Source organism: Coregonus clupeaformis, unplaced genomic scaffold (genome assembly GCF_020615455.1).
Source record: "Coregonus clupeaformis isolate EN_2021a unplaced genomic scaffold, ASM2061545v1 scaf0975, whole genome shotgun sequence".
Classification (NCBI taxonomy): Eukaryota; Metazoa; Chordata; class Actinopteri; order Salmoniformes; family Salmonidae; genus Coregonus; species Coregonus clupeaformis.
In genome coordinates this window covers 150,001-173,436 of record NW_025534429.1, presented here as the reverse complement: position 1 = coordinate 173,436, position 23,436 = coordinate 150,001, and the positions used below count along the sequence as shown (strand labels likewise).

The following is a 23,436-nucleotide window of genomic DNA, read 5'->3' as shown; positions in this document are numbered from 1 at the left end:
TGGTTGATTTTATTACGAGAATTGAATTGTTCATTTTTCTGTTTTCATTAATGACTTTTGGTTTTAGAACGGTTATGAAGGCTCAGATTTTTTGGGAATGCTGTGACATCACCCTATTTATGATATCACTGCGTAACTATGGAATTGATTAAAATTATGTTATTGTGACTCAAACGTTCCAACGTTCTATGGAACATAGACTATTATGTGTTTTCCAACATATATTTAACCAGTGTTCCATGTAGCCAGTTTTAGTTTCGCTAACGTTCACCCCGATTTATCTTTGATGAATGACCAACTTAAATATCAGGGAACAACAGCAATGTAATGCACTCTTTTAGGCAAATTCAGGTATGTCTAGTATAGTTTATCATTGCCATAATTGATCATTTTCATAACATAAAAACTAGGCTATTCAACTAGTAAGAATAGGTCATCAATGAGATTGTCTCAAATCTTACGAGAATGAAGACTTTTCACTGATGCTTTTGGCTGGTTGAAGGTGAGGCCGGTTCATCCATCTAGCTCCACTCTTCTCTCCTCCAGTCCTGGGGCCCTCAGGCCAGAGTGGGGCAGCAAAGCACCTATGGGGCTGACTACAAGCCCCCCAGTGATCGGCCCCTCTCGCTGTTCCGGCTCCATGCAGAGCCCTCTTGCACCACACACCAGAAGGTAGCATACAACTAACTCTATCTCTGTCTCTCTCCCTCTCCCTCTCTCTCTCTCTCTCTCTCTCCACACACACACACACCAACACTTTTCTACACTTGTATACTAATGCCATACATACATACTGTACACATTCACACTGCCCTGATTTGGCCTGCGTATCAGTCTATCTGTGTCTGTCTGTCTTCCTGTCTTCCTGCCTACCTGCCTGCATGCCTGTCTGTCTGTCTGTCTGTCTGTCTGTCTGTCTGTCTGTCTGTGTGTCTGTCTGTCTTCCTGTCTGTCTGTCTATCTGTGTGTCTGTCTGTCTTCCTGCCTGTCTGTCTGTCTATCTGTGTGTCTGTTTGTCTTCCTGCCTGTCTGTCTGTCAGTTGGTGGATGTGTGGGCTCAGTACCACAGACAGTGTTTCCAGACCAGTACCAACGGCCCACGGAACCCCGCCTCTGCCTTCACTCAGGTGAGTCCATCAGCCTCAGGCACAATAACTAACTTACCTGTCCCTTGACTGGCATACCTTAGGGGCATTTCATGGTAGGCTGCTCACTTGCACATACTCCGCCTCCTTTTAGAAGTAAGACTTATTTTGTACCTCCAGCCAATCGCAATCACTCTGTTGAGATATATTGCAGACTCCTTGAAAAAGATGTTGGTAATCTCCTTAAGAACAAACATGAGTACATATCTTTCCATAATTTACAGAAGGATGAAAAACAAGCTTTGCTTGATTTACAATCCGATACGTCAGTCCTTACCCGCCCTGCTGATAAGGGTGGGTCGGTTGTACTCATGGATAGGACAGTTTATGTAAATGAGTGTCATAGACAACTGCTTGACAACACCTTTTACAAGAAACTCAGAAGTGACCCCACTTCCCAATTTCAGAACACTATCTTTACTGTCCTAGATGGGTATTTAAGTTCTGGTCAAATCACCAAAAAATAACATTACTTTTTGGCTATTCAACACCCTAAAATTGCCACTTTCTATACTTTGCCGAAATTATACAAGAATGTTGCAAAACCTCCAGGGCATCCTATTGTAGCGGGCATTGATGCAGTAACAGCCCCTTTATTGACTTTTGTTGACTTTTTTATTAGACCACAGAACAGCTCCCCTCCTTTGTAAAGGACACCAGCAGTATGGTCTCTATTATTGAATCTCTTGATCCTCTCCCTGAGAATACTTTGTTAGTTACTTTTGATGTTGAGTCGTTATACACAAATATTCCACACGAGGGCGGTATTGAAGCCATGGAACATTTTCTTCTGCAACGTGACCCAAATGAACTCTGATTTACCATCCCAAAATATCCCTGCACAACGTCTATTTGCGCCTCTACAGGATGGAAACTACAAGTGTAATGGCTGCGCTCAATGCAATGGCACTTACAAATGTAGATCCTTCAAACACCCCCAAACAGGGAAACAAATCCCAATCAAAGGTGTTATCACGTGCTCCACTAAGGCAGTTATTTATCTTATAACTTGTCTTGTGGTAAAAAATTATGTGGGTAAAATGAAGAGCGAATTAAAAGTACGAATCTCGGAGCATCGTAGCACCATTAGGTGCAAAAACTCGACGTTTGCGGCCCACTTTTTGGAAGCGAAGCACTCGATTTTGTCCCTACGTTATATCGGCATCGAACACATCACCCTCCCTAGGAGGGGATGACCTCGACAATTTATTATTAAAACGAGAGGCTGCCTGGATCTTTCATTTAAAGACCCTTGCTCCCTTCGGTCTCAACATAGACTTTGATCTGAAGGCATTCTTGTGATTATTGTGATTTTGCTATTCATTGTAAATGTTTGTTGGCCTTTGTAGTCAAATTGTATCTATGATCGTATGCTATTCATTTGTTTTTTATATGTTCTATTTATATCTGTAAATTAACCAATGATATCAAGCCACACCCGCCATGATTACAGACACCTGCGTGTGTCCTTTGACACTATATAAACTAGTGACCCGCAGTGTTTGTCATTATACCCTGATGAAGACAGCTTGTCTGTCCAAACGTTGGTTATTAGGTTATTAAATTATTGCATCTGAGCTCCTAGAGTGTGAGACTCTCCTTTTCTTTTTCAGATGCATTGATATTATCTTATCTTAGTCAGTCTCAAACATCTCTATCCTCTCTCTCTCTCTCTTTCTCTCTCTCTCTCTCCTCTCTCTCTCCACCTCTCGCTCTCTGTCTCCCCTCTCTCTCTCTCCCCTCTCTCTCTCTCCCCTCTCTCTCTGTCTCCCCTCTCTCTCTGTCTCCCCTCTCTCTCTGTCTCCCCTCTCTCTCTCTCTCTCTATGTCTCTCTCTCTGTGTCTCTCTACAGAAGGGGAGAACAGTGAGGGCAGCTATGTTAGAGAGTGAGAATTTCAGTAAGATCCCAGTGGAGAGGACAGCTCCTCGAGAGAAGGGGCAGAGCCAGATACCACCAAAGCGTTCGAGCTTCGACTCTGGGGAACGAAGGTCAGTCTCCCCCTTTCTCTCCTGGACCTCAGTTCATAACTCCGGCCCGTCCCGCCCTGCCCGGAAAGAGGCATGGATGCAGGCAACAGGGGACCCGGCACTGGGGGTCTCAACCAAAGCCAAGGACGGGGTGGAGCTGCCTCACATCGGCAGTGGAGAAGGTAGGAGAGGGAACACCCTGTTTATTATATGTTTTTCTTTGAGGCTTTGGAGGGCCTTATAACTCCACAGTTGATCCGTTTTGGTCTCCTTTAGTGCAAGATGATAGACCAGCACCCATAATGTACGTGTGTGTACTACCTGTTCCTGTTATCACAGGAAGTGATGCGGAGCCCCCGCTGCAGTTGGAGGGGTTGAGGGTGGAGCAGTTCCGTCGGGACATGACCCACTCATCTAGGCTGGAAGGCCAGATCAACCAGCGCATAGCCACCCAATCTAACCTCATGCACCTAGGTAGGTCCTATAGAGATAGAACAATATATTCAACACTGTTCTATACCCATAGCCACCCAGTCTAACCTCATTCATCTAGGTAGGCTTTCTAACAACAGCCTTGTGTCCCAAATAGCACCATAGTCTCTATATAGTGCACTACTTTTGGCCAGAACCCTATCAGCACTATATAGAGAATTGGGCTTTGGTCAAAAGTAGGGCACTATATAGCGAATAGGGTGCCATTTGGTACGTACAGCCTTTATGCACCTAGGTAGGTCCCATAGCCACCCAGTAGGGGGAGACATAGTACTCAACACTATCCACCCTGATCCTAGATCAGCACTCCCTACTCTGAGACGCTTTAATACGGGCGAGCCACCACCATCCACCCTGATCCTAGATCAGCACTCCCTACTCTGAGACGCTTTAATACGGGCCAAACCACTTACTTTGTTGAGAGCCTGCTGGCCAAAGCTCATTGGCAATAACATGTTAAACTTGTGACGTAGGTGCAGTATGATGCTATATGTGGGTTTATTCATGATAACTCTCATTTTTGTGTGTGTAGGGCTGCCATTCGACGGCGTGACCACCTACAGCCAGAGCTACACACTGGAACAACCCCCCACCCTGAGAGGCCCGCAGCGCATCCTGCCTGAAGCCACACTCAACTGGTACAGTAGATCACATCCACATACTGACACAGATTGAAAGGAGGGATCTGTTCATACTTACCTAAGTCTTTGGAGCATAGGCCATGGACCACTCCTCTCCATTGCGCTCAGTTCTGGAAAGTCTCCTCCAGCTTGTTCCACCCTGTGCCAGTTTTCTTTGCATTTGTCTCAAGCTCCTGCAATCTGTTCACTGCGATAGATAATAACTACATTTACATTTTAGTCATTTAGCAGACGCTCTTATCCAGAGCGACTTACAGTTAGTGAGTGCATACATTTTCATACTGGCCCCCTGTGGGAAACGAACTCACAACCCTGGCGTTGCAAGCGCAATGCTCTACCAACTGAGCTACAGGGGACAGACTACTACAGAGCAGATTACATAGTGACTCACACATACAGTGATTCATAGCAATCCCCTTCACCCAGCAACCCATTAACGGTCAAGTGGTGCTGCAGAGGTTATGTCCATCATATAGTCTGGTGTCTGTAATAGCCAGAGGTAAAAGTGATATCCCAATAAACACAGTCGGGTAGTATTGTGGAATTCTAACAGCTTTATACCTGTCCTCCAGACCTCCAGCTCTGCAAACATAGCATGGTTAGGGCCAAGGGGAAGGACTTTAATATGCTTCACCATCCATCCAGGAGGGCCTGGGCGTCAGAGTACCAGGACCGGTACCAGGGCCCTGATCGCTCGTCCCTGGGCAGAGGAAGCCCCCTAGCGGCCTGGAGAAGGAGCCCTGCACCTCCGAGTACCAGCCTGTCGGCCGCACCGCGGACCAGACCCGAGGACACATCCGCTCAGAGTACCAGAGGCACTTCACCAAGAAGGTAATGCCCCAAATGGCACCCTATTCCCTTTGTAGTGCACTACTTTTGACCAGAGCCTTATGGTGCACTATCAAAAGAATGGGGTGCCATTTGGGATGAAGACCCAGTTTCAAGGCTCCCTAGCAGAGCAAATGTAAGGCTGCATTTACACACCACTAGACACACTGTAGAGGCTGTGACTTTCACCTCATGGTGCACAGAGGGCTCTGCACAGAAATTGAGATTTACATGCCATTTACATAGACCCTTGCTATCCGGGATCCAATGGACATCCCTACCCTATTGAAGTTTAAATTATTTAAAATGGTTAAGGGTTAAGGTTAGGGACATCAAGTATCCCAGATAGCACTAACCAATTTGGTCCTATATACAGTACCAGTCAAAGGTTTGGACACACCTACTCATTCCAGGGTTTTTCTTTACTTTTACTATATGCCAAGAGTGTGCAAAGCTGTCATCAAGGCAAAGGGTGGCTATTTGGAGAATCTCAAATATAAAATATATTTTGATTTGTTTAACTTTTTTGGTTACTACATGATTCCATGTGTTATTTCAGTTTTGTTGTCTTCACTATTATTCTAAAATGTAAAAAATAGTAAAACTAAAGAAAAACCCTTGAATGAGTAGGTGTGTCCAAACCATTTGACTGGTACTGTATATATACACTGCTCAAAAAAATAAAGGGAACACTTAAACAACACAATGTAACTCCAAGTCAATCACACTTCTGTGAAATCAAACTGTCCACTTAGGAAGCAACACTGATTGACAATAAATGTCACATGCTGTTGTGCAAATGGAATAGACAACTGGTGGAAATTATAGGCAATTAGCAAGACACCCCCAATAAAGGACTGGTTTTGCAGGTGGTGACCACAGACCACTTCTCAGTTCCTATGCTTCCTGGCTGATGTTTTGGTCACTTTTGAATGCTGGCGGTGCTTTCACTCTAGTGGTAGCATGAGACGGAGTCTACAACCCACACAAGTGGCTCAGGTAGTGCAGCTCATCCAGGATGGCACATCAATGCGAGCTGTGGCAAGAAGGTTTGCTGTGTCTGTCAGCGTAGTGTCCAGAGCATGGAGGCGCTACCAGGAGACGTGGAGGAGGCCGTAGGAGGGCAACAACCCAGCAGCAGGACTGCTACCTCCGCCTTTGTGCAAGGAGGAGCACTGCCAGAGCCCTGCAAAATGACCTCCAGCAGGCCACAAATGTGCATGTGTCTGCTCAAACGGTCAGAAACAGACTCCATGAGGGTGGTATGAGGGCCCGACGTCCACAGGTGGGGGTTGTGCTTACAGCCCAACACCGTGCAGGACGTTTGGCATTTGCCAGAGAACACCAAGATTGGCAAATTCGCCACTGGCGCCCTGTGCTCTTCACAGATGAAAGCAGGTTCACACTGAGCACGTGACAGACGTGACAGAGTCTGGAGACGCCATGGAGAACGTTCTGCTGCCTGCAACATCCTCCAGCATGGCTGGTTTGGCGGTGGGTCAGTCATGGTGTGGGGTGGCATTTCTTTGGGGGGCCGCACAGCCCTCCATGTGCTCGCCAGAGGTAGCCTGACTGCCATTAGGTACCGAGATGAGATCCTCAGACCCCTTGTGAGACCATATGCTGGTGCGGTTGGCCCTGGGTTCCTCCTAATGCAAGACCTCATGTGGCTGGAGTGTGTCAGCAGTTCATGCAAGAGGAAGGCATTGATGCTATGGACTGGCCCGCCCGTAAACCCAGCCCAACAATGAACTGGTAACTTCAATAATTTCAAGAGACAGTTGAGCAAAAAGAGGAAATATAATACAAGTCATTATGTTGCTGCTCTGGTTTTGCTGCAGAACTCCCCTGGCCTGGCCAGACCCAAGACCAGCCCTGCGTACAGAGACGACTGACTGACCTGAACAATCTCCAGCACGCAGGATCAGATCTGCATTTTCTCTATTCGATGTTCAACCTGACAAAATGCTCTATTTTAATACAGAAATATCAGTATTTAGACAATTCAGAGGTACTTGTGTGCCTACATTTTTATCAAATAAAACTTTGCATTAATACCCACAGCGTGGTCTTTTGAGGGGTCTTTTCAATATGTGGTACAACTGTAGCTATGGTAACGACAGGTTACTAGACACGTAATAACAGAATCAAACATGTATATAAAACAATGAACAAGACAAAAGTCCCCGAGAGGGTACCTGATCTTTATTCCATCATACTTTTGTCCTCATTTTGTTAATGCAAGTTGCACACTGTGACAGGATTTCAACTGAAGTTTTTACAAATCAACCAAACAAAAAAAAAACTAATTGTTGCCACGGAAATCCCTCACAGGTTCCAAGTTGCCTGCCGTCAGCTCCGCCCTCGCAGCCAGATTCCATCCAATCCTTCTGTACACTGCCATCTGTCCATAATCTTTTGCCCAGCCCACAACCCCCTACACACCTGACACTACCTACCCTAAAACCAGCCTCTAAGGAATTGAAAAACATGAAGAAAAAAAAGAAACTGCAACAATGACCAGGGGAGATACAAATCTCCATCCACGATCACCACGGTGACAGAGACTCGCACGGCTGCACTTAGAGATCGAAGATAAAGAAAGAACAAAAATAAACACCAAACTTCCTACGCGGATCTGACCTCCAGTTCTGCCGTCTGTCTGTCCAATAAGAACATCTTATACTGATGGCCCCTCCCATCCAATAGGATTATTTTATACTGATATGGCCCCTGCCCACCCTGCTCCCATCACAGCCCCTGGCCTAGTTTACCACATAGGAACAAAACGGAAATAAAAGGTTGTGTTCCCCTGCTCAGACGGTGCTGACGCATTCCAGATCTTACAACGCCTGATAGGTATTTTATGTATCAGCTAATTACAGCAATCTGGTGCCTGACGGCACAGTCGATGACTTGGCACGTAACCATAGGTTGATGCATGCAACGTCTGAGCAGGGGAATGCGACCAAAAGCTTATTGAAGAGTATACCCCAGCCCACCCTCCAACCCCGCCCCATGTACCCCACACAGCCCAAAAGCAGGCGAGTGTAAGGGTGTCTGCTGGGAAGCCAGCAGTCACAAAGAGTCTTTATGAGGGTTCCCCCTACTGGCGGGAGGACCCTAGTATTTCATTCCCGGAACAAACTCCTTCGCCTCTGGGTTCAAGCTGCTCTTGCGCTGTAAGAGAGAGGAGAGATTTAGTATAGGAGTACATCAAAAGGACCTAAACCTGTATGAACAGGTAAAAATAACAGGGCCTCAACATTAAAAGCTGATAGATAAAGAGCAGACACCGAACAAACAGTTTGGATTGTAACGCATCACAGGATAGTTTCTCGAGTGAATGGTCGGTTCCCTGACAGATTAAGCATACTCCTGGACTAATGGAGAATTTCCATTGAGCATGGTTTTTAGTCTAGGACTAGGCTTAATCTTTTTCTGGGAAACCGGTCTAAGAGTAGGAGCGGTATGGTGTCTGATCAAACAACTGGAGAAGATGGACCGTCCCTAAGGTATCTAGGTACTGAATGTGGATGACACTCCACAGTAAATACTGAAATTTTCAGGCTTAACTCTCAGGTGAACACTAAGGGCAGGTTTCCAGGACAAAAGATGAATCCTTGTCCTGGACTGAGAAGAACTTTCAATGAAGTATCGCCATTGAATATGCTTTTTAGACCAGGACTAGACTTAATGTGTCTGGGAAACTGGCCCTATAAATAGTGACGTTTCGGTCGACGACGCTCATCAGACATGCTGCTCATGTCTGCTAAATGACGTAAATGTAGAGAGTAAGCAGACTATGACACATTCTGACGGTACTCACCGCGAGTTCATCAGCATTGCCGTTGGAGACAGAAAGCCCATTGAGCTGTTGCTGAATCTGTCCCACCCCCGGGGCGAGGTCTCTGGCGGGGATGAACCAATCCTGATCCTCCTCTTCCAGCATTTCCTGGAAACAGCGTTCTAAGAACTCCTGCTCCAGAAGCTCCTCTTCCACCTGGGATGACCACACAATAGGGAAATTACAACCAGCAGCAGTTGATTATTTATTAATATTTATTTCCTTGATTCCTCATGTCCTCTATCCTTGCCTCCTTCTCAAAGAGCACTGGTCCAGGTCCGATGGGAGTGTACAAAAAAATTAAGAACACCTTCCTAATAGAGTACCCCCCGCCCTCAGAATAGCCTAAATTCGATGGAGCATGGACTCTACAAGGTGTCGAAAGCATTCCACAGGGATGCTGGACCACAACGCTCCAATGTAATATGGGTCCTTTCTTTTTGCCGTTTGAGCTAGAGACAAGCCGTTCTCTTTGCTTTAAAGCTGAAAGCATGCCTGTCGCGAAGCTGTTTTCCCTCTCGATTGACAGCGAACTTGCAAAGCCTACTCAGACTGGCCTATGCTCTTGGTTATACCAGGGATAAAATGATACAATGTATTAACTTTGCTCGCTCTGCTCCAATGTATGAAATGTACAAATGTAACAGAAGACTGAATTTATAAACAAAACTGACTTTATACACATTTTATAAACAGGCGCCAGCGGTTCTTTAAATCGGTAAATGGGCAAAATTTTGTATTATCATATGAAACAGTACTACGGTATTCTCAAATGTTGATGTCATAAGTATCATAACGTTTTGGTACCGTGATACCAGTATATAACACTACTCTGAATGGCACACATACACAACCTATGTCTCAATAGTCTCAAGACTTAAAAACCCTTTTTTAACCCGTCTCCTCCCCTTCATCTACACTGATTGAAGTGGATTTAACAAGTTAAATCAATAAGGGATCATAGCTTTCACCTGGTTAGTCTATGTCATGACAGTGCATGTCAGAGTAGAAACTATAGCATGAAGTCCAAGGAACTGTCTGTAGATCTCCGAGATAGAATTGTGATGAGGCATATATCTGGGGAAGGGAATATGGAACTACCAGACTCTGCCTAGAGCTGGCCGTCCGACCAAACTGAGCAACCGGGTAAGAAGGGAAAACCTGCCAGAAGGACAATAGTCTCTACAGCACTTTATGGGAGAGTGGCACATGACAGCACGGCTGGAGTTTGCAAAAAGGCACGTGAAAGACAGAGCATAAGGCAAATGATTTTGTGGTAACTATTTCGCTACCGCTCCCCATCTAACTTAACAGAGCTTGAGAAAATCTGCAAGGAAGAATGATCATGCCCCTTAATCTGGTTGAAGGTCCCCTAATGGTTGGGACTGAGTAAGGTAACCTAATCCTAGATCTGTGTACAAGGCCTGGCAATATCTACCCAGGGCAACATTACTCACCTTTTAGTGTGTGGTCTGTACATCTGTGTGGGTGTCCCTCTGTCTATATGTGTGGTGTGTGTGTATGTACATAATGAGTGGTCCTAAATCACTGACCTGTCTGTTGTAATCCTCCTCGTTCTCCATCCACATGTAGTCAGCGAAGGGGTTGTTGTTGCCCCCCTCTCCCCTCCTTGTGCCCGTTGGCCCGTTCTCTTTCCCGGGGCACTGCTGCCGCCTGGTGTTTTTGCCATCTCAGGACTGTTCATCTCCGAGGCTCTGTAGGGTTAACGGTTTCACACAGGCATTAATGGCAGCCCACTTGAAAAATTAGGCAAATGCTTATAAAATTGACAGTAATGCTCAGTTTGCATATACTGAATAAATGACGTGTTTAATAAACATGAAGGTCAAACAACGTACCTAAACATAAGAGCAGAAAGTTAAACCATTATCTACCCACACAGTACTGTACTGTCATGAAAATGTATCTTGCCAAAACGCAAATAACAAAGTGCAGATGTAATTATTTTACTTTATACTTAGCTAGTTAGTAGTATCACAGATAAAAGTGTTAGGCTAGTTATCATAACCTTTACTAGTGTCATACCAGTTAGAGTAGACCCAGAGAGTAGAGAGTCAGTGACTGCGCTTCCAGCTGACGTGGCTACAACTACTAGCTAGCCAGCTGCTACCGTTATAAAGGAAGCGCTCGACAATACCTAGCTAACGCGTTACCTGTATCGTCAGCATTGAAGGATGCACATGTCATGAGACAAAATAGTGATGATGACAAACACCACATGGCGCTCGAGGCCTACCTGCAACAAGCCAGCCAGACAATTTGCTAACTGGAGTACCGTTAGTTACAGCTAACATTACCGTTCGTCGCAGCACAACTCCGATTTTGAGTATTGGCACAGTTTGCTAGTGAGCTAGTTACAGTAGATGGTAAACAATGTTAGCTAACTAACTACGTAGCTAGCAAGTGTGATAGTTAGCTAGCGAACTTAGAAAACTAGCATGGGCTAGCTAGCTAACAAACAATAGCTAGCTAACTAGCTAATTTAAGCCGTCTGAAAATAATTTGTGATAAAAAGGGTTGTAGTTTCGACTAAATTTACTGTAGCCAGCAAGTCACCTGATTGAACAAGTTAGCTAGCTAGTTAAGTTAGCATTCGCTAGATAACTAACACAGCGTGCAATCACCCTACGAAAAAGGCTTCGGGTTACTACTAGCGAGCTAGAAAGCTACTTGGCTAGCGCGAGCTCGCTAACTAACTTGAAATATTTAAAAACACGCATATTGGATGACACATGGACTAACTTGGCTAGCTAGCTGTTTTTGATGTACAGAGTGGATGTTACGTAATCTGTAACTAGCAAAGCCTTCTCCCTACCTTGGGTTGTCTTTATAGCTAACTATAAAACTGTTGGCAGGTAGTGGTAGCAACAAGCTAAACCAAATTTAGCTTACTTAGCTCAAAGGCTAACTGCGTGACATGCACACACAATTCAGGTCAAATTGTATCTGGAATGCACACTAGCCAGTAGCGCAACAAAAACGTAGCTACCTGGCATCGTTGGATAATTATTTCAAGACCACCCGATATTTCTCCAATGTTTGACAGGGCAATTCGTCGACTTTTTAAGCTAATTTGCTATCAAGCTAGCCAACTCCCTACATTCCACCAAGACGCTCACGGGGGACTTCCGTTTCGTCGTTGCGTTCCCCCAACCCGCTTTATCAGTCGTCATATACCTACCTCAGCGTATCAACTGAGAGGTTGATGTCATGGGCATGCGATTATGTGGTTACTTCATACACTGTATGTATAATATTCAGAAATCTAGGAAAACGTTATCTTGATAAAGATGTCATGTCAATTTTATTTTAAGGTCACATAAATGTATTTTGCTTTTAACCCAGCCCCCTGACAAACACACACACCTGGCTGTGACGCACATTGAAGCAACTTAAGGGTTAATTGCCTTGCTCCAGGGCATAACGGCAGGAGATAGATTGGGATTTGAACCAATGACCCTCTGGTTGCTGTCCCTCCTCTCTCCAACCTAGGCTACCTGCCGCGGAGCATTTGCAACTACCTGCATTTGCCTACTGCCTCCCCTCTTTGTCCCTGGCTCTTCAAATGTCACCTCACCCTGTCTGTTGACAAGGCAATGGAAATGCCACGACACTGCACAAACGGTCTGTTAGCGCAAAAAAAGGCATTAATTGATTTGAATTCATTGCAGGTAAAGGTTTTCTTTGTCATCTGCCATTTACAAACTGCGCTGGCTGTTTATCGGTGTTATTAGACTAATCATCTGGATCAGCCCAATACTTTAAAAGTACAACATTTTAGTAGACACTCTTATCCAGAGCAACTAGGGTTTAGTGTCTTGCTCAAGGGCACGTCAACAGATTTTTTAATTAGCTTGGGGGATTCAAACCAGCCACCTTTCAGTTATTGGCCTACCGCTCTTAACCGCAGGGCTACCTTCTGCCCTATAGAGGGTTATCCACCTCAAAAAGCACAAGAAAGAGGATTTCGACACCGACGATCTTGTCGTTCTGAAATCGTTTCTGTAGTTATAAACAAATAAGATAAGCATTCCTGCCACATTATTTTGTTGAAAGACAAATTAAATGAATTGATTGCACCCAAATTGGCCATTTCAATTGATAGGATTCATATAATATTCATTAAACATAGTACCCAACATCGGACTTGGACCAAACCTCTTCTTAACAATGATTAAAATAAATGGTAAAAAATTTTTTTTACCAAATAAATGGTAAAAAGCCACCCAAGGAACCCCGCCAAACCCCACACCAAGCCCACCCCAACGGCCAGTATACATGATTAGTTCTCTATGTCTGACAAGTAGTATGAAGCTGTGGCTAGGAGTATTGTTTCTTCATACTATGTTATGTATTCTCTGTGATTTTGGTGATGGTTATTTTCCCGGTTCAGAGAAATCAGTCATTGAGGTTTCTAGGTTTATGTAAAATCAGGTTATGACCAGCAGATGGTGCTGTTCCTGATATTGGTTGAAAAAGTGTGAAGAACCCCCCACCCCTCCCCAATCAATGTTAATTCAAGACTGAACCTTCAAATGATAATAATTTATAAATGCAGAGTGAATAGTTAAAATTAGAACAATGTATTTGCCCAAAGAAAAATCATAAGAAAACTAAAAACTGCGTTGAGGACTACTCATTGCTCATTTCATTCTTTCACTTTCTTTTCTTTCTTCATTGCATCTTCTATTGCAGTGATGTCGCTACATCCCAATGATATTGGCAACCAGTTGCAGTGGTTGATTCCTTAATGGTGCAGATGATGCTTGTTTTTCATACACAACATGTGTTCTCCCTGTTTGGCCAAGAAAATGATCTTGCTGGATAACTTGAGGGGATGAATTTCAACTATACGTCCACGTTTTCTATAATCCACAGCATTGGCAATTCCAATCCAGCACTCATCATCATAGCAGCAAACAGAACATCAGCTGTAGGCTCATCTATGGGTTTCCCAAGGACCAAATCAAACTTAATGGCATAATCTGTGTCACTACAAACTCTCTTTTTGCACCTATGAGGCTTTTTGAAGAGTGTAACAAAGTGATGGAAGCTGCTGGTTCCTGGCAGAATAATTGTGTTCTAGTTTGTTGCTATGATGATGAGTACTGGATTGGAATTACTGACTCTGTGGATAAAAAACATGGAGGTAAAAGGTGAAACTCCTGCATCCAATAAGGCAATTTTCTTGGCCAAACAGAGAGGACACGTCTCTCTCTCTCTCTCTCTCTCTCTCTCTCTCTCTCTCTCTCTCTCTCTCTCTTCTCTCGATAACAATCCTCCTCTCTCTCTTCTCTCTCTCTCTCCATCTCTCTCTCGTCACAACTACACCCCCACCAAGTCACCCGTGTTTCTCCCTTCTGTAAACTGATGCTGCCCATCACCCTCACTTAATGGACCACACCTGAAATGCAAATGTTTTCCACTGGTTATGACAACCCTAAGTGATGTTTAGTATGATTGAAGAGAATATGCCATGGTGTGTAGAATGTGTTATGGATGGATAGGCCCTGAGTTTTTCCAGACCAGGTCAGGTCAAAAGATCAGGGAAAACTCCAGGACCTAGTTACACAATATGGTGATCAGTGTATTATAGCTGGAACAGCCCTCTAATTATAAGGATAATTATATTGAAATATGATTGTTGCATTGTTCCCCACAATTAAAACAGGGAGGGGACTATGGATATGTGTCCGTCCATCCTTCAGTTAGTCACACGCGGTATCTCAGACAGCACTGGTGTCATGACTTCGGCCGAGGCTGCCTCCCCTCCTTGTTCGGGCAGGCTTCGGCGTTCGTCGTCACCAGTTTACTAACCACTGCCGCCCCAATCATCATCACCTTTGTCTTGTCTTGTCAATCACACACACCTGGTTCTAATCCCCTCATTAGTCTGTGTATAAGTGTTCCCTCTGCCCCCTTGTCCTTGTGGGTGAGTGTTATTTGTGAGAGTAGTGTAGCTACGCGTACATTTTGTTGCCAGGGTAGAGTTTCCCCTGTGTCTATGTATTATTGGATTCTACCGTTAGTGTATTTGCCATGGATGAGTGTTTCCCCTGTGCCTGTTTCGTTGATCTCTATTTGAGCGCATTTGTGTGTCCACGAACGAATAAACTCTGTATTCGGTGATTACCCTCCTGCGCCTGACTCCTTCCATCACACTCATCACAATTGGCGCAATTTTTATGAAAATTGGTTAAAAGATGCGTCTTGCCATAGAGATCCGTCATTTACTTTTACTATTATACAGTAATCTCCTGTCTCGTTTGAGCTTCAATTGTTGTCACTAATTGGCCCAAGTGGGGGCGGGGCGCTGCATCATTCGTGCGGGACAACATGTTTACTGTTGCCTTGTTAGTTATTATAATTATTGTTATTATTTATTATAAATATACAGACATACTTTATTTAGCATCTTTAAAAAAGACAGGGAGTAAAGAGAAAACATGTACATGTTTAGTGGCAGTCTGTTTCTGCGTTAGTCAGCTGAATTGTCTGTCTCTCTTCCAATAAAATATCATGCTAAAGTTTAAACAATGACACAAGGTCTATTTACAAACAAGAACATTATAGCCGGGATTCAATACGAAACCATGCTATATCACGCTTGACATTTAAAGGTAATTTCAAATTGAGCCGACATGTGCAGCGTTTACCTTCAAAGTCTTCTCTGCGAGCGCGGTACCATTGACTTTAAAAACTGTGCGATCGGATTGAATCCCGGCCTATATATCACAATTTTCTTTCTAAATATGAAAGATTTGAGAAGTGCTTGGGCTGGTTTACACTCTATGTGGGTACATAAACTGCAGACCCAATATTACTAAACAAAATCGACAGGGGGGGGAATCAAACCATCACTTTCTACGCTACTGATTACATTGGAAAAACATTTAAACATCATGAATTGGAAAACAGTAACTCCATATTGAAGAAAATCACACATTTTTATTCACAAATGAATATGAAAAAACATAGAACATAAATATAATGAAACTGTACATTTTTTAAAGCACTAATGGTTGAAGAGATTTTGACTTGATGTCTTAGAGACCTCTGATACAGGGCAGCTTCCCAACCCTGTGGAGGTAGAGGAGGGGCTGCACAAACCCAGAGATTACAACAATGCACATACAAATAGACATGCCTATGAAAAAGTAAAGGAAGGCAATGTAACTTTTAGTCTGTGCCATCAGTGCCAGTGGCAATTGAGACACCACAGCATACACCAGGATAATCAAAATGATCTTAAAGGCCTTCATCTTAATGCTGTTTGTCCCCTCCCTGTCTCCATCCCCCGGCCCTGGACGTTTCAGAGCCCAGAGAACTGAGAGGCAGCAGAATGACATCAGCAAAAATAGATCATTGATTGGGCAAATATAGAGTAGAAGAACACTGGTGAATATTTAGCAAACAAAGATAGACAGCAGTACCCAAGAACCATCAGCCAGACAACACTACAACACCCCACCCTGTATCTCAGGGGTTTGTACTTCAGGAAGACCACAGGGTGGACCACCGCCAGGTAGCGCTCCACACAGATACAGGACAGGAACAGGGGACGGCCAGTGAAAAAAACCCATATGAAAAAGCAGCAACTTTTGCGATAAAAATCAGACTGGACGTAGAGTTCAGCCAGGCTGGCGGTATTAAAGAGACAGTAGAGGATCTCAGACACGGTCAGGTTGAGAGAGAAGAACTCTGTGGCCGTCGTCCCTCCAGCTCCGGTCAGTATCAGCCACAGGATGTAGACATTGGTGGGGAGACCCAGGATGATGTTGATTGAAAAGGAAGCAGTAAGAAACGGGTATAAGTATGCCACAAGGACATCCAGTACACCCTGGTTAATGAGGGAGATAGGAGGAGGGGTGGACGTTACATTGACTTTTGTTAAGTTCATGTCAACGACACATGCAACTGTAATGTGTGAAAGTTCTTGAGATCTGTAGTAAAAGAGAGAGAGAGAGAGAGAGACAAAGAAAGAGAGGGAGGAGGGGGGGAGAGAGAGAAGAAGAGAGAGGGAGAGAGGAAGAAACAGAGAGGGGAGAAGGATTGTCTTACAAGCAACAGGATCATGAGTATTTATTTAGCTATAACTGCTGTCTTTACTTATCTTATACTGTTTGCACATGTAATCATTCTGTAACCACGGCGATAGGATGTTAGGTACTACTCTGGTACTGCTGGTGAGCAACTAGGTGTGCTAAAAAGTAGAACAACAACTAATGAGGCTAAATTAAGAAAGATACTCTCTCACAATCTTCTATAGGTATTATATGGTGTTGGCTAACTATATCTTAACTACATGCACTAGCGATGATCACTTTGTGAACATGACGAAATATCACAATATGTCGATATATTTGCATAAATTGTCAATATTCAGATTACATTTTTTTTTTTTTTTCTTACATCTAATTTGGTCATAAGCTACATAAATCTATTTCAACTGAAGTTTAAATTATAATATTTTAAATGATTATTTTGTAAATAATAGATAAAGGTTTGGCTAACCTGTGTAGACGCAGCGTCCCTCTCCTCTGGGGTGTGGTGTGGTTGTCTATCACTGGTGCTGGAGCTAATACTGTATATACAAATCTCTGCCTGACCCTGTCCTGCTCTGCCACACCTGAGTGACACGTCAACCTGGTGATTTAGACCACAGTGCATCCAAAATAGCACCCTATTCCCTATGGGCCCTGATCAAAAGTAGTGCACTATATAAGGTATAGGGTGCCATTTCAGACGTCGACCAGAGCACCGACAAGAGGAGTGTCAGTTTGTAGGCAAATAAGATGCACTCTTGGTTTAAGAGCGTCTGCTAAATGACTTAAATGTAAATGTAAATGTAAAGCAGTGATATGACAACTTGGTCGGCCACGTCCCTCTTAAAAACCTACAAATAATAATAAACAAAAAAAAAGAAACAACCCATTTCACTCCAATTAACAAAGTAACAGTTAACAAAATATTTTATACAGAAAGAGGAATCAAGGAAAATCCTGGAGGTAACAAACTACTGTGAAATTAAATTGATAAAACAAGATGATAAAAATCTGATCAAAAGTGCTTTACAATCAAAGATTAAAGATGCAATTTAAGTTTCTGTCTGCTCTAGAAGGACCCTGATTGGAGATCAGACACAGCTTTTCAATAGGCCTGTGTTCAAATCCTATTTGAAGTCTTTTAAATGCTTTGAACTTTGCTCTAGACCAGGGATGTTCAATTCCGGTCCTGGAGGACCAAAACCCCTTCTGTTTTTTTGTTCTACCTGGTAGTTAATTGCACTCACCTGGTGTCCCAGGACTGAATGTGTCTCTTATTATAAGGAGAGGATGAAAAACAGAATAATTTAGTCCCTCCAGGACCGTCATTGAACAGGCCTGATCTAGACTGGGTCGGGAGTAGGGTAAAGTTGGGATCATGAATCAGGGATGAGGTCATGGATGGGATCATGGATCAGGGATGAAGTCATGGATGGATCATGGATCAGGGATGAGGTCATGGATGGGATCATGGATCGGGGATGAGATAAGAGCATCTACCAAATGACTAAAATGTCAATGTAAGATGGAGAGAGATAGCCAGTGAGAATTCTATACCATGATCTATTATTGTGAATTTCTATCACTGACATTATTTACAGTGGGGAAAAAAGTATTTAGTCAGCCACCACATTGTGCAAGTTCTCCCACTTAAAAAAGATGAGAGAGGATTGTAATTTTCATCATAGGTACACGTCAACTATGACAGACAAATTGAGAAGAAAAAATCCAGAAAATCACATTGTAGGATTTTTTAATGAATTTATTTGCAAATTATGGTGGAAAATAATTATTTGGTCACCTACAAACAAGCAAGATTTCTGGCTCTCACAGATCTGAAACTTCTTCTTTAAGAGGCTCCTCTGTCCTCCACTCGTTACCTGTATTAATGGCACCTGTTTGAACTTGTTATCAGTATAAAAGACACCTGTCCACAACCTCAAACAGTCACACTCCAAACTCCACTATGGCCAAGACCAAAGAGCTGTCAAAGGACACCAGAAACAAAATTGTAGACCTGCACCAGGCTGGGAAGACTGAATCTGCAATAGGTAAGCAGCTTGGTTTGAAGAAATCAACTGTGGGAGCAATTATTAGGAAATGGAAGACATACAAGACCACTGATAATCTCCCTCGATTTGGGGCTCCACGCAAGATCTCACCCTGTGGGGTCAAAATGATCACAAGAACGGTGAGCAAAAATCCCAGAACCACACGGGGACCTAGTGAATGACCTACAGAGAGCTGGGACCAAAGTAACAAAGCCTACCATCAGTAACACACTACGCCGCCAGGGACTCAAATCCTGCAATGCCAGACGTGTCCCCCTGCATTAGCCAGGCCCGTTTGATGTCCAGGCCCGTCTGATGTTTGCTAGAGTGCATTTGGATGATCCAGAAGAGGATTGGGAGAATGTCATATGGTCAGATGAAACCAAAATATAACTTTTTGGTAAAAACCTCAACTCGCCGTGTTTGGAGGATAAAGAATGCTGAGTTGCATCCAAAGAACACCATACCTACTGTGAAGCATGGGGGTGGAAACATCATGCTTTGGGGCTGTTTTTTCTGCAAAGGGACCAGGACGACTGATCCGTGTAAAGGAAAGAATGAATGGGGCCATGTATCGTGAGATTTTGAGTGAAAACCTCCTTCCATCAGCAAGGGCATTGAAGATGAAACGTGGCTGGGTCTTTCAGCATGACAATGATCCCAAACACCCCCCGGGCAACGAAGGAGTGGCTTCGTAAGAAGCATTTCAAAGGTCCTGGAGTGGCCTAGCTAGTCTCCAGATCTCAACCCCATAGAAAATCTTTGGAGGGGAGTTGAAAGTCCGTGTTTGCCCAGCGACAGCCCCAAAACATCACTGCTCTAGAGGAGATCTGCATGGAGGAATGGGCCTAAATACCAGCAACAGTGTGTGAAAACCTTGTGAAGACTTACAGAAAACGTTTGACCTGTGTCATTGCCAACAAAGGGTATATAACAAAGTATTGAGAAACTTTTGTTATTGACCAAATACTTATTTTCCACCATAATTTGCAAGTAAATTCATAAAAATCCTACAATGTGATTTTCTGGATTTTTTTCTTCTCATTTTGTCTGTCATAGTTGACGTGTACCTATGATGAAAATTACAGGCCTCTCTCATCTTTTTAAGTGGGAGAACTTGTACAATTGGTGGCTGACTAAATACTTTTTTTCCCCCACTGTATTGGTGGAAGAACATATCCCATTTCCTTCTCTGAATTATAATGATAATATAATTAGCATAAAGTAAAATACTAGATCTCTGTTTGAATAAAAAAAAAGAAATTATAATATACCTTGTTCAAATTGATATTTAAAGCAGTAAACACCTCTATGGATGAAATAGAGCTTGCTGCTTTGTCCCGGTCTCTGATAGAAGTGTTCAGTAGAACAGAGAGTGATCTGTGATAGTCAAATCCACACCTAGAAAGCACACCTGTGTGTGCGTGTGCATGTGTGTGTGTGCTTACATGTGTGTGTGTGTGTCTACACGTCACCCTAGTAATGAATTACATCTCTGTTGGACACGGGCTGTCAGCAGGTAGCATTAGACATGCAAAACTATGTGCAGCATTGAAAAAAGGATGGGATGCTTGTGGAACTTTCCATACAATCATATTGTTGTTATAACGGCACACGTTCCATGACAACCTTTGTCTGCAAGCCTTATCAAGATATATAGCATTATAGCGAGAATACCGTAGCGACTCATAACCCAACATCTAACCACCTCGTCAATACATTCAGATCTCTTGGCATAACTGGTTTTTAGCCCCGGCCGGGACTACCCCCCTGAGTTCGCTACACTACAGTAAAATAATGACCTTTTCAATAAAGTCTATTGTCGGTAATACCAATTACCCCACCGAAGACATTCTTTAAACAAGTATACTCTGTCATAACAGACTTTATATGGGCAAATAAATAAAAGAAAACTAATAAAATCAAAAAGGAAGAAAAGGAAATATTTTTTACAAGAACCAATATATAATAAATATCGCTGACAAAATGTAAACGTAATTTTGGACTTACCAATGTAGTTTCAAATACATGCAACTTCAAAGTTATATATCACAACATTTTGATTTGAAACCTACTGAAGGTGGTTTGAAATGTGGCTTGAAATATCTTATTCCATGTGCTTTTTGGACCGAAAAAGAAGAGATTGGAATCAGCTACGCCAATTTTTATTTTATTTGAGTCACTTCAAACTGCCAATGTGAACAAGGCTTAAGTGACAGCACCAGTACAGTAGCTAAGGACAGGAGACTTCCTAACCACGTGACGTGGCCGTAAAAATCACAACAACAAAAAACGGATATAGTTTCCATTGTATCCATAGAGATTACAGTAGTGAGAGCATTCATTTGTTGTACTTGTCCCCGTGGGAATCTAACCCACAGCCCTGGTGTTGCAAGCACAATGTTCTACCAACTGAGCCACACATTACCAGAGTTTTGTTTAGGAAGTGTATATTCGACCAGGCAGATCCAGGCATATGATTAGACATAGAAAATTGGTTATGTTCAGGACTAATGTCAGGGGTTAAGGTTAGGCTTAGGGGGATGGGTGTAAGCGCAAGGGGCTAAGGTGCGTAGAAGGAAACAGCCGTCCCTGTGAACATCAGCGTGACTCCCCAGGCTCCGGGCCGCCCACCCCACCCTGTACCTTAAGGGTTTGTACTTCATGTAGACCACAGGGTGGACCACCGCCAGGTAGGGCTCCACACAGATGCAGCACTGGATCACGGGACGGCTGGAAGAGTAGAGAGAGGCGGAAGTGTCTCTGGTATCTTGTGACGAGGTAGACGGCGTCGGCTACAGGGATGAACAGGCTGTATACAATCTCTATGATGGCCATATTGAACATTAAGATCTCCGTGGCAATGGAGGCAGAGCCAGCGCCGGTGATGAGCCAGAGAGTGTAGCCATGGATGGGGAAAGCCAGAGCCAAAGCTGTGAGTTCACAGGCAAGGAACACTGAGGTTAGGTCCTTACAGGATTCCCAGTGTAGGTTTAGGTCTTCAGGGTGGGAGAGGTTTAGAGAAGGGGAGTTTACTTCTGAAATTAATTTCTACCAGAAAATAGATTAATTGAGTGAACGGCAATGATGTGGTTAAAAGAGAGAGTTACGCAGTGTGACAAATGCAGCCCTGCAAGAGACATTGAGGGAGAGAGAGAGAGAGAGCGAGAGAGAGAGAGAGAGGTGGGGAAGAAAGGAGAGAAACATACTTTGTCTGAACCAAAAAGTGAGACACAAGGTTTTTCCAGAACACAGACGACATGCAATTCAATGAATTTTGGTGAAGTTAGAGATACATGTACAGGTACTGATGAGGGGATATGAAACCAGGTGTGTGTAATAAACAAGAAAAAACCAATGGAATGATGAGATGAGGAGCGGAGTGGCTAGAAGGCCGGGTGACGACGACCACGAAGCATGTCCGAACAAGGAGAGGAGGCAGCTTCGGAGGAAGTCAGACAGCAACATAATAGGAAAAATGCCAAGGGGGTGAATACTTCACAAGCCACTTACAGGGGGTTATTTGAAGATCCTTACGTAGAGTATTATAGATAGAGCCCTCTGCAAAGGGTTCTACCCAGCACCAAAAAGGGTTCCCTATGGTTCTACTTAGCACCTTTTTTTCTAAGAATGTACCACCATTGATTTGGCTGAGTTCTCCCCCTACCACAGTTAAACATCTAGCCATCTAGTGATTGCCATATCTTCCAATGTTTAACATCTATCCATCTAGTTGTTACTCATATCTAAAACGTATCTAGATACAGTTGGTTGTGTGACCTCATCACTACCACTCATCTACAACGACCACAACCACTAATCTGTGTAAACCAGGTTACCATTCATTGACCACTTATCAACAAAAAGCAGGTGGCCATCTCAACAACTACTATGCATATGCAGTGGGCTGGCTACCATATCTCAAGCACTATTCTACCTAAGAGCTGGCTAGCCTGTTGTCTTTTTCCTCCTGTGGCAAGGCAGAGGCTAGTTACTTCAGAATAAAGGACCCATCAGAGGCTAGTTACCTCAGAATAAAGGACCCATCAGAGGCTAGTTACCTCAGGATAAAGGGCACATCAGGGATGTGTTCATTAGGCACCACATGGAAGTGAATTTACTGAATGAGGGAGGGACTACCTGGACTTGTCCAATAAGAAACACTCCTGACTGAGACAGTGAGTCCTCCTGTTGAGTATCAACCGCTGTCCCTGTCTCCACCTTTCACATTGGATTTATTAACTTCAAAATGGTGAGACGAGAGTCATGCTGCCCATCACTCTCAGCCACCCCCCACCAACACACCTGTGTTGCTACCGTCTGTAAACTGATGCCGCCCATCACCTCACTTAATGGACCACACCTGACAGGCAAATGTTTTCCACTGGTTTGACAACA

General features: G+C 43.7%; 1 protein-coding gene and 1 pseudogene across 1 annotated transcript; one reads left to right on the top strand and one right to left on the bottom strand.

Moving 5' to 3' along the window:
* The first annotated feature begins 273 nt into the window (after window positions 1-273).
* Window positions 274-4,089, top strand: LOC123486049. The gene is made up of 6 exons (XM_045217232.1): window positions 274-351; window positions 547-672; window positions 1,041-1,127; window positions 2,998-3,295; window positions 3,453-3,587; window positions 4,079-4,089. Exons 1-6 carry the CDS (start codon window positions 328-330, stop codon window positions 4,087-4,089), a joined length of 681 nt encoding a protein of 226 aa, XP_045073167.1. The 5' UTR covers window positions 274-327.
* A 3,168-nt stretch (window positions 4,090-7,257) lies between these two features.
* LOC123486048 overlaps window positions 7,258-23,436 on the bottom strand; it is a 24,422-nt pseudogene continuing 8,243 nt past the window's right edge.